At 33.1% G+C, this 13156-nt stretch overlaps 1 protein-coding gene across 4 annotated transcripts in view; it reads right to left on the minus strand.

Annotated features, from left to right (window-relative positions):
- CLPR4 (CLP protease R subunit 4) overlaps positions 1–13156 on the minus strand; it is a 170300-nt gene that overhangs the window by 106145 nt on the left and 50999 nt on the right. For all 4 annotated transcript variants that reach the window (XR_016362224.1, XR_016362223.1, XR_016362225.1 and 1 more), the window contains exon 2: positions 5772–5972. Coding sequence is in view for 1 of the 4 variants with exons in the window: in XM_089819878.1 (XP_089676004.1) it covers positions 5772–5972 (201 nt within the window). In the remaining 3 variants the exon portion in view is untranslated. The remainder of the gene's footprint in view (positions 1–5771; positions 5973–13156) is intronic.

Below are 13156 nucleotides of genomic sequence, written 5' to 3' on the forward strand. Positions count from 1 at the left end.
TCGACACAAAGTTTGTGAAAGGGGAGAGTAATGCAATCACGGTGAGAAGATTCCCAAAATGGAATTTGTTCATGAGGGAGTCTCTTAGAGATTGTTTCTACCTGAGCACAATAATTCTACCATCTGCATTAGGATTAGTGATTAGGAGAGGATTAAGGAACTGAGGTTTAAGTGTGTATTGTTCCTAAATATGATCTAAATGCATAATTATATATAATAATTATTGTCGATTGGTATGTTCCTACTATGAAACATTACAAGTCACCATCCCCAAGTATAATCCAAACCCTAATTAAAAGTTTAAGAACAAGTCAAGAATAGTCCCAAAATGTAAACTATAAGAATAAAAGATACTTTATGAGAAAGTTTACAAAGTTCTAAAATGGTTGAAAAATAAAGTTTAGAAAATCCTAAAATGGTTTTAAAATATAAAATCTAGAAAAATCTAAAAAAAGGTTATAAACAAAGGTTGTGGGAAGACATATCCTTGTTATTGGTATTTGCATTTTCATGAAACCCAGTTGCAGAGATTGAGCAAGTTTGCTCACCAACAGTCCAAGGATAAAAACCCTGAGGTAAACGTTTGTTTTAGGGAAGAACTTAGTGTAACACGGGGACGCGTCCCCCCCCCCAAAACTGGGCTGTCTCGGAGACAAGGATGTCCCCGGGACGAGGGGACTACATTTCGAGCGGCACCACTTAGAGCGCCACCTCCGCTGGAGACGGTGAGACATCTCTGAGACGGGGAGACGACTCCAAAACGGCGAGATGTCTCCTGTGTGTGGGTGCGGGGGGACATGACGAAGTCTCCTTTATTGCAGGGGGATGCGACAAAGTTTCCTTTATTGCGAGGGGACGCGACGAAGTCTCCTTTTCTGCTAGTGCGGGGAGACTTGTAGTTTTTGTTTGCATTATAATATTATATACTTATTTTGATATCATGATTCATGGCACATAATACTTATTGTAATCATCTTTATGTCATGACTCATGAGTCACGACTCATATGATCATTGATTACTTTTAGATGGTAGAATCTAGGTACTCATACTATTGATTTGAAGACTGATATATAGACTAATATTTGTTGATGTTCAATGTCAATGTTCATTGTTTGTTTGTTATTTGATCATGAATCATTATGTTCTAGCTCAAAACTTCAATGCAATGTTCAATTTTTATTTTTTATTTTTTAAGTTTTCTGTTTTTCACATCTTTATATGATTAAAGTTATATTGTATAATTGTAGTATATATTTTCATAACTAGCATTTTAAGTACCATATGTATAGTATATACACCACTACTCCCCCCACCACCACCCCGTCCCCCGTCCCGCCGTCCCCCAGTCTCCCAGGGCAGTGTAACTATGGAAGAACTTCTCCTAGCCAACACAAAGGTGGATTTGCACTGAATTCACAACGAAGCTAAGGGCCCGTTTGGTTGCTGGACAACCGGAATAGGAATAGGAAATTAGAATATGATTTGTATTCTTTGTTTGGTGCGTGTTATGGGAATAGGGAATAGGAATACATATTCTCATTTTAGTCCCAAAATGAGCTTTTGTCCATTCCAAAAGATACCTGTAATTGGAATTGCTATTCTTGCATTCATTTTAACTTTCTCAAATTTGATTAAATTTTCAAATCCACTTTGACCTGGGGTGAGCGCTGGAACTTTGTTTTCAATATTTTCAAATATTTCAGCAATTTTTCAATGGCGCCGATTGCATCTTCAGAAATATTTTCAAATGGCGTCAACTGCAAGTTAACCCTATTCCAATTTAAGCTTGCATAACCAAACAAGGGATAAACAAGATTGGATTGCATTTTTCCATTCCTATTCTTCATTCTCCATTCTCATTCAAATTTTCTATTCTAATTCTCAATTCCTACGCTTGCAACCAAACGGGCCCGAAGGGTTCGTTTGGTTTGTGAAATTTAAAAAATCGGGATTTCTACAAACCTTGGTTTAGCCAAATCAAGCTTTTGCAAATCTTCATTCTAATTTTTGGGAATCTACTTGAACCGTTTGTTTCACTCAGAAGATGCGTGTGAAGACACATTTTTATGCATAAGCTTGGAGTTGAAGGCAAATTTCAAAAAGTAGTCCAATCTATTGTTTTTACACTCCTTAAAAAACATAACCAAGTTTTGATTTTCAATTCCTACTTGCTAGTAGGAAGTTGGAAAACCTGGTTTTGAGGCAAAATTGGAAGTCTGGTATGCTAATTAGCCAATTTTGAAACAAAGGCAAAAATTTTCAAATCCAGATTTTGAAAAAGCCAATTCCTGTCATCTTCCAGGAACCGAACGGACCCTTAATGTTTCTGTCATTTGATTATGTCATATTTGGTTATAAGATTTGAGGAGAGTTGTGTCAAATATCTACATAGCATTCTAGAAAGCTACAAAAAAAGAAATTTATTATGGATTTGGTGGACGAGTAATAAATTTGTTAAGGAAAGATTAATTTTTATTGTGCTGGCCATTCTATAGTGAAGTCCTATGTACCAATGTTGACCGAAGCCTGAATGAGGATGTCATAAATGATGAGCTGTTGCGTTGAATATTATTTTTTGATAATTTGGTGTACAAGATAGCCAATTGCAAGTTACATAGAGATGGTGTTAGAGTTTAAGATGTTCAAACTTTAAAAGATATTTAAAAGCATGGAGTCGAAAGGAGTCACTTAGCTTGTGAGGTGTTTGTTGGCTTATAGTCATTGATATCAAAACTGTATCATATTCATAATTAATCTGTATCGGATTTCTTCATTTTCAGAATGCGTGATTGTTTCAGACTAATTATATCATATATGAATTGGACACAGGTAATTGTATAAGGACGACACTTACAGGTTACTCATGCCAGTTCATAACATGACTGTTTATCTTCTGCAGCCAAGTATGCTAGTAATCACGGTGAGTGTATCTTGTTGAGCATGCAGAGACTTTTGATCACTGAATATGCATGCGGTTTTGCTTCTATATGCGAGAATCTTCAGGAGTGGTTTAATTTATTTATCTTCCTGCTGACAGTCCGACACATGCTTGGTATATACAAACAAGAGGAAAAGCATTTGGATCAAACTCGTTTTAACTGACGTGGATTATAGAGACAAAATAGTGCCCCAAACAAAAAGGACTTGTTGTATTAATCTTGTTCGGTCAGTACGCTAACCATTTTGCATTTATACGGAAGAAATATTGACTGCGTGTTTAATATGGACAAATCATGCAGACAACTGGACAGGTATCTACAGGCAACCCGATAAATATATCATGAATATGAGAGAGTTTGAGAGAGATGGATAATAAAGACAAACATAAAGCCACGTATTCTATCTGCGCGCTTACAGTAATTTTATAATACGTGGCATTATCTGTATGCGGTCTGTGCTTATTTGTTTATAAGTTATAACTAAACGACAAAAACAAGTGTCTTCGACACTACAGAGGTAAAATAATATTTTCTTTAATATTGGGTATACACCCAGGCAGGTCTTAATAAGAGACAAACATTGGTACACGTTAGAGATAACTCAGCAAAAGATACAAGGAAATTTACATAGAGATTTGGTGTTTGTATAAAACGAGCTTATGAAACAGCGTGTTTAACTGTCGTGACTTCTGAATGGACTACCGAAATTCTTAAAAACAATTATTGAAATTAATATGCGCAGTTTTGGAAACTGTTCGTAACTGAAGTAAAATTGTGCCTATATATATGTATTAAAATTATCAGAAGTGATATGAACAGAAAGACAATAAAACTGTGCCAAAGTTTAGACTGAAGATGGTAACTTGAGAGAATAAAAAAGAGGATTCGGGGCTTGATAAGGAAGAAGATATTGAAAACATTAACAGAAGAGCATACAGGTATCGAATGTTATTCTGTCAAAATTCGAAAAGGTACATTATTCACAGAATGTTAGAAACTTTGAACTTATGGTATCGTCTACATGTTTGAATACTAATTCAAATTACAGAGGTGACAACATTATTAGCAGTTTGAAAACCATTTAAAAATGCCAGCATATAGATTCCAGTAAGACTGGAAAGTTAAAATCTAAAATAACACTCAAAATTGATTTCAAAATGATCAGACATTGAGAACCTGGTGCTAGTTTAAGATTACAAAATTACAATTAAAGTGCAGAAGTTTGTCAAGAAAGTCAGAATAATTAATCTGTATTCCTGTCTGAAATCTCATTTTGAATTCATCTTGAAATTATCTATAGTATTGAACAGAGTTGCACAGTAGCATCTGTATTATACTCCATTGTCTGTCAAAAGAAAGTAGTTTAAAATTGTGGAGTTGTTGAACATTATTGTATCTCATGCTGCTCAAAGAAGATGTGAAGAATTCTTAAGGGGAATCAAATATCTGAGATATGAATTAAAATTTAACTTGTTTTCTAATTGGTTGTTGACTTGATGCTCATACTGAAGGAGTAGGTACTCTGGTGGGAAGAGTTGGAGTTGTAGCTCTAAAGATAGGTGTTGAAACTCCGAAGGGGTTGAGGCCCTTAAACATTGTAACTGGAAGATTGATCAGGCTGGATTAGGACAGTAGATCCTAGCAGCCTTTGTGTTGGTGGTTTTTCCCAAGTTGGATTAACACGTTACACCTTGTGCGCTGTTTCTTGTGGATTGTTGTTTCTTTACTATTGTTGCTGATGTGATGTTGCAATGAAATGTTTTAAGTTTAAACAATAGATATATCAGCAAAACTAAATAGGAAATGTTTTAAGTTTAAACAATAGATATATCAGCAAAACTAAATAGGTAAAAAGAAATTAAGTACAATCCTAATTCACCCACCCTCCACCCCCCGCTCTATTAGGATTGTTATAGTGTTTAACAGTGTTGTCAAGACCGCAATTCCAACAGCAGTCCTTACAGTAAGCAATATGGTAGTCATGTCACATCGATAGAGGACATGTGCTGGTGGAAAGGAAGCTGCAGGTTTTTGGCTGTCAATATTATGCAAAGTATTCACCATGTAATCAACTATAAAGCAGTTTGCAAGTTATAAAGGCACATTAATCAAGGTTTAGACATCTTTGTATGCGTATATCAAACCCATAATACCTTCAGATAGCCAGTGAGACCAAGGCAATTCACTTCAACTATGTAGGGCGCAAAAAGGGACTGATTTATCAAATTTCTAATGTATAGAGAGTCTTAGAGATTTGAAGGTTAACAATATTTACCTTTTGCCTGTGCGTTTGCAATGTGCGTAATAAACTTTTACCAGCGATTAAATTCTTATATCTCATTTTTTGTGAAAATGTCAATGACTACCTCCATGTATGGCAACTACTTGTAATTATTATTAAAGTTTACTGATTTCCAAATTGTTTGACAGAATGTCTTTGAATTTGAGCTAAGTAAATACAGGTTTGTGAAAAAATTTGGTAGGGATTATTACAGGCAAACTGATAATCGAACTCAGGAACAAGGGAACTCATTTGTCTTTGTTAATTTTGCTGTTTCATTGTCGCCATGCCTGGGAGCATTAACTAGTAGATGTTGAAAATATAACCCAAAATGGCGACATCATGATTAACTAGTAGATGTTGTAAATATAACCCAATGTGAACAGATAAATTTCTCGACTTGGAAAGGCAAGCAACCTAAAAAATGTCACCATAAAACTTATTTGCAAAAGAGGCAATATTACCTGATATCATGGATAATTAATTTGGTTGATAAATGTCAATGTAAGAATTGTTTGCCACAAATTTGAATACAAGTAAATTTCAAACCTTTGTACTGCCTGTGGAATTGATATACAAGTAAGCTGGTTCCTCAGACTCCTCTTCCTCCAGATATACCAATTCTCCTACAATTAATTCAAAGACACTCCAATACAGTGGCCACCCCAAATAGATTATTCTTTTACTCAAAAGATAGGAAGGTAGATCTGGAGGTGGATTTTTCCCATCTTCTTTTTCAAAAGGCATAATCTGAAATAATAACCAATAAGAATGAAGCACTATAAAGTTAGTGACATATTGCATGAAAACAAAAGTAATAGCAACAGACTATGGCCAACAAAAACATCTTTAGTTGTGCAAATATTTTGCCAAAGTGAATTATGTAAGACACATTTAGCAATACCATCATCTAGCTATTACAGTTCAAATTAATCACTTTAAGAAAATAATAATAGTCAGATCATTTATAAAAATTTAGTCGGAAATGTATTAGGCTAGATTACAAAAACCGTAACCAGGTATAAAAGCCCTAAAGGGTCATTAGAGTCAGTTTCTGGAAGAAAAGAAGAATGATTAAAAGTTAAATCAGACGAACTAACTAAAATATTCCAGGAAGGAATGCCCCTCCAGGAAGCATGGAGCTCAAGAAGAAAAATGTAAGAATTACGACAAGAGTGGTTAAGATGAAAGCAGGAAACTGTGCAAGACATCAATGATATCATGTATGTAGCAGTGCACAAACCAATTGAAAAAAATCATTGCCATCATCTACCACCAAAAAAGGTAATGTAGGATTTAACACTGCTGACTGGGTAATGTTCAAGGCTGTCAAGACCATGCCGAAAATTCCTCGGAGAAAATCAAGTACTCCATCTACAATCTCCCTTAACATCCATTGCTACTCAACTTCTGGTAATAATGAAAACCCCTTGCAAACAACACCTAGCTTCATGAATAATCCATATGGATCAGAAAGAAAAAACTGCTTCACCAATCAGACCGTTATTGACCAGCATAAAGGCACATAACAAAATATTTCTTGTATGGTGATGAAAATGCCAGTTTATATTGGTGTCAGCTACAAAATGTAGGCATTCGTTTTGAACTCGTCAGAAAAAAATTGTGATGTTTGCCGTAGAATTAGCCCTAGAATCACAATTGCAACAAATTAGGGTTATGGTTAGATCTTACCTAGCAAATATTTCTTTAGATAATCTGATCCTGGATTTTAATCCTACAATCACAGCATAATCACTATTTATACATATAAACTTAGGCACAAGGTTTGAAAACAAGTGTGTTTGGCAACAATAAAATTCAGATGGAGTTTGACGAGGAGGAAAATCCGAAAAACACACACAAAAATGACATTAAATTTGCTTCATATACATTTATTTTATAAACATAAATAATATATTTAATATTGAAATCGTTTACAAATGGTTTGTTCATTCAAGCAACAGCATGAGAATTACAAACTTATTCAAGCTCCTTCCAAGCAACCACACTAGAAACAACATTTGGAAGACCAAGAGCCACAACTTAGAATCCACCTTTTACAATGAGACAAATACAACCAATTGAAGACCAAGAATCACAACTTAGAATTCCACAAACATGTCCCTCTTGGGATTTGAACTAGTGACTCCACAACAAGAACTCATTGCTTCAACCAAGCTAAACCCCTTGGACAACATAAATGATATATTTACAAATTTAGTATAAGAAAAATAATATTTAACATTTAGAATATTCACTAAATGTTATTTTTTTAAACAGTAAGACAAAATATAAAACTATTTTTATAAAGATACTGATAATATAACTTTAAAAACATTACATACAAAAGTTTATTATAAAAACATATTATTAGTTTTAACTATAACTTGAAAAAGTGATACATTTTACTTAAAACATAAAAATAAAAAAAATATTTTTTAAAATTGGTTTTTTTTTTAAATTATTAAATATAAAATTATTAATTTACCATTACAAAATTCATTGATAAAAAACAAAATAATATAATAATAACTTGCGGTCTATTTAATTATGTAATTAATCCTAGGAATTGAAACATTCAGTTTCTCAAATTATTGAGCCTCTTCGTTTGACACTCCCTTAACACTCCCATAACGTTTCATGTATTTTCTCTTCCACTAATCGAAGTTTAATAATCAAAAGCTGATCAGTAGTCTTATTTAAATCATAAATTTCAAAAGAAAAAGTAGGGTACCTTTCTAGGGATTATTATATTGTGCTTTTTCGGATCAAGTTATATTTGTAGTTATCTTTATCCACTTTGTAATTTTTGAGAATGGTCTTTTCCAAGAGGAATCTATTTTGCAAATTTAATTATCACTCAAAGATAGCAATATGGAGGGTCTACAAGGGGCAAAAGAAAGATTAATTCCTCTTATCCCAAATAGTCAGGGTTCTTCTAAAACAAAATAGTAAAGTTGTAAATATTAAAAAGTGTAAATGTAATTTTGACAATGTACAAAAGGATTCATCCTTCATAGCAAAATAGAAAAGAGGGGAATGCTCCTATAAATCATGTAATTATAAGACCTTGGTCCCGGGCTACTGGAGGTTTTCTTTCTTCATTCTTCCTCCTACCATTGCCTATTTGAACCCATTTGAACAAGACAATGTAATTTCTTTATTTTGTTTAATAAAATATTGTATAGGGCCTTAGCCATTTACCGATAAAAAAAAAGATTTACATTCTATTTAAAATAAATATTTTTACTAATATCAAAATAACATTATGCTAAGTTTAGATAGATTATTAATAAGATCACAAAAATGTTAGTTGATAACATGTAAGTTAGAAATTTAAACTTTATATTTAAATTTGTTATTTTTTATATATTATTATTTAAAATCTAGACTAGAATTATAATTATATGAAATCAGATATTCTAATTATAAATGCTAATTTTTTTATTAAATAATAAATATTAATTAAAATCAAATGATAGTCAATTTCTAAAAGTGTTAATTAAAAAAAAAGCACGATTTGAAGTTTAATAAAACATTAAAAAAGTTCAAATCAAGATTTAAAGAAAAAAGAAATAATGTCATAACATGTTACTAGTGTTAGGGTTTAGGGAGATATGAGCAATAAACAATATTAAGATAATGCTAAAAATAGAGAAGACAGAGAAAAAAACACAGATTTAATGTGGTTCACCCAACATGGACTACATCCACCAAAGAAATAGTCATATGCATATTTTATTATCTAACGAAGAGTAATTTACAATTTGATAATTTTCACATCACACAACACTAATTTATCAAGACTTTACACGCTGCTTACAAGGTCAGTTAACAAAGTTAACCTTAACCCTAGAAGAATATTCTCATAATCTTTTCCTCGTACTTGTATTCTTGTACACGTACCTTGTCGATCTATAAAACTATATTTCTCGTACTTGTATTCTTGTACACGTACCTTGTTGAGCCATAGAACTATCAAATTTCAAATATCATTGTCGGGGTGCTTGTTTCAGCCCATACAAACTCTTCTTCAACATGCACTAAATTTTCCTTACCTTTGACCTCATATCCTTGTGGTTGTTGCATACAAATCTTCTCCAAATCTCCATGGACAAAAGATGTCTTGACATCTAATTGTTCCAAACTTAAATCTTTTATGGCACAAGACTTGGAATAGTTCAAATGCAAGTCATTATTTACTCTTCTTTTGTGCAAAAACCTTTGACTACAAGTCTAGCCTTGTATCTTTTCTTGCCTCCATGTTCTTCCTTTAACATGTAAACCCATCTATTAGGCAATGCTCTATTACCTTCAAGCAATTCAACAAACTCCTAGGTTTTATTTTTAATCAAGGAATCAATCTTATCTTTCATTCCTTGCACCCACTTTTTCCTAGCTTCAACTTGCATTGCTTCTACATAACTTTCTAGTGCCCTAAATCAGTCAATAGTGCATAATATAATGAAGGAGAATCGTTCAGGTGGTCAACTTATCCAAGAAGATCTTCTTGCTAGAATTTGAGAAATTGGTTGTTGTTCTAGTTGTTCAATATTTTTTGACATTGTTGGAACTACATTTACTCGAATTTCATCCAGCACCATGTGTTATGTGTGTTCCTCTTCTTGCTTCTATCTATGTAGTTGATCCTTGTAGTTGACCTTTTAATTGAATATGACATCTCTACTCCTAATGATTATGTTATTCTCAAAAACTCATAAACGATAACCAAAATAATTAATGCCATACCCAATAAAGGCACACTTCTTGGATTTTACCTAAACCTTTGATTGATTTTCTATATCAATATGGACAAATGCTTCACAACCAAAAAAATTTAGAGATGAGTAGTGTTGAGTTTTCAAGATCACTGCAAATGTAATGGCACTATCTATGTTTTATGTGTTTTCCAAGTGCAGATCCAAATGCATATATATAGGAGTAGAAGAGACATGTCTCACAAAGAGGCATGTCTCTATGTTAATCAATATTGATTATTGTAAGTGAATTTCTATTAGACATTATTAACAACAATATATGTCTAGTTTATGATTAATCAAATGCAATAATGTTTAACCAATTACCATTGGGGATTAACTCTAGATCAATTCAATCTGACTAAAGCTACAACATTAACGCTCCCTCTTAGCTAGGGAGGATTGTTATAGAACACATTATGATCTCAAGCATATTGATAGATATCATCTCAAAATGATAATCTCGGAATGACACATTTAAGGATATCAACATATATCCATCAAATTAGATGTTATCTTTCAATATCATACAAAGAATGATTCAATAAGGAATATCAATCATATGATACTCATCATACTTATATTCTATTGGCATGTGCATTGGCATCAAGTTCATGATACCCACCAAGAGAAGATGTTATATGAATATCCTAGAAGGATATGTGTTATCTAATCTTCGACTAATTCCGCGACAATAACTTAATGTAATATCTTAGAAAGGATATGCGTTGTTTGATCTCTGGCACACTCCAAGACAGAAAATGAATGTAGTCTATCATATAAAAGTCATGATCTCAAGGACAACAACAACTACAGTCGATCATGACAAGTATCATGATCTCCAACACATTCCTAGACAGCAACTTAATGAAGTCTATCATGATAAGTTTGCTATCATGATTCCCAGTAGATTCCAGTAACCCAACTCAATGTAGTCCACCATCATAACAGGTCAAACCATTGTTAAGATTGTCACCTTACAATAGCAACCTCACAAATACATCAATGAAAGATCATCACCTTTCATGACATAATCGACAAATGCAAAATAGTAACTCATAATATCCACCATGAACCATGTCAAAGGGTGGATCACCATAGCTGCTCCTAGGGGGTGGAACAAAGCCTTTCAACCCCAACTTCTATCTCATAGAGAAGAATGCATTACAAAGAATTTCACCTTGAACTTCTCCCTCTCAATTTGTTTACTTTTTTTGTCCAAGGTTGCTTCTGATGGACTGTCAGACTCGCTCTTGATATAGAAGGATACTTAATCATCAAAGATATCTGATTCAAGAGCCTCACTTTATCCAACCTGATCATCAAATGACTAATGAATTCTAGATCAAAGCTTCTTTGGAACTGCTGTCATAAGATTGAGTCTACACAATACTTGGTAGCATGAGTAAAATACCAACCTTCTTTTCCAGCAAGAACATTCCCAGACATAAAGTAAAATATCAAGGCAAATAACTCCTATAGTACGTATAGAAATACAATTAATAGAGAGAATACAGCGAGTAGATAAATGTAACACTTAAAGATAAGAATACTTGTCTACACATCCTTAATATGAGTTGCTCCACAAGCAACAAATCAGAAAATGTCTCAATATAAGCATTTGTAAAACAATGGAAATAGAACATTGATTATTATTTCCCCCCACAATGGAAAATTCCCATGCTTAAGTCACACTTAATCCTTTCTTTGAAAAGTTTTATTAAGTAGTTTCAAACTAAATGAAATATTACCTAGTTTGATTGCTCCCATATTTAGGTTTGTAGAGCTACCCTTGTGTTATGAGCTCATTTGAAGGTATCATAACCATGAATACGTTACTCAACCTCATCATATCCTTTATCTCCTAGAATTCCTATAGCTCTTACAATCACTATATCCCACAACTTTTGCAACAAAATTATTTCTTGAAGCATATCCACAAACTTTACAATTTATACCAACAAGAAGAATCCCCACATAAATCATGGTCTCATAAATAGGAAACATTGTTGCATTTTGAGAGGTGGAATTGAGCTCACTTGATATACACGTTGCACTGAAAATTTGTTATTCACGGTTCCAATCACAGAGCTTTGCCTCAACACCATTTCTATTAGTTGTCGCAAATTAATTCCAATAGTGGTAGGCCTGGCTCACTAATATATATCGCATAAAACTCCTTCCAAACTCACAATATGCATTAGGTTTGACATCGAACTTTCTATGAACATTCCAAATTGAGATTATGTTCCCAATTTGTAAAAAACTATGACATCCAATCTATCGTTGACATTTGTGCACTATATATGTCGATGATATTCTCAGCTCTACTATGATGTTAATCTGTGCTAATATATGAGAGGTGGAATCTAGCTCACTTGATATACACATTGCACTAAAAATTTGATATTCACGGTTCCAATTACAGAGCTTTGCCTCAACACCATTTCTATTAGCTTCTCGCAAATTAATTCCGATAGAGATAGGCTTGGCTCACTCAAATATATCGCAGAAAAACTACTTCAAACTCACAATATGTATTAGGTTTGATATCGAACTTTTTATGAATATTCCAAATTGAGATATTTGTTCCCAATTTGTAAAAATCTATGTCATCGAATCTATCGTTGACGTCTGTGCCACTATGTACGTTATTGATATTCTCAGCTCTACTATGATGTTAATCTGTGCTAATATATATAGCTTTGTATATATTATGACATGAATGATTATGAGTACTAATCTAAATTGATCTGCACTTGTCTTCGTATATACTACATATCAATATATTAATTAGTAATTATCTCCAATTCAAACTCACAATGATTGCATATATTCCTTGAATATGTTTTTTTCTGTAGTCACAAAATACCTTTGTGTATTAATATGGCTCTGACTATGATCTTCTTGTATTATGTGGGGAATTATGACTCAAGTTAATAGAAATAAATGCCAATTTTCTTTGCGAGCACTAGTAGAAACCACAGATTTATGTACTCAAACCTTTCGTTTGTTGATGTGCCCAATCAAAATGAGATGCAACGCCTAAAGTTGACCATGGTTACAAACTCATATAGAGGGGTCTATAACAATAGGATACACTCGAGCACCAACGTCAGGAATTCCTACTCTTGACATTCACGAATTTATTTAGCATGTTGTATGCAGGGTGAAAAA

This window comes from Cupressus sempervirens, chromosome 3 (assembly GCF_028749045.1).
Source record: "Cupressus sempervirens isolate cs-2001-9-10 chromosome 3, ASM2874904v1, whole genome shotgun sequence".
In the NCBI taxonomy this organism is placed as follows: Eukaryota; Viridiplantae; Streptophyta; class Pinopsida; order Cupressales; family Cupressaceae; genus Cupressus; species Cupressus sempervirens.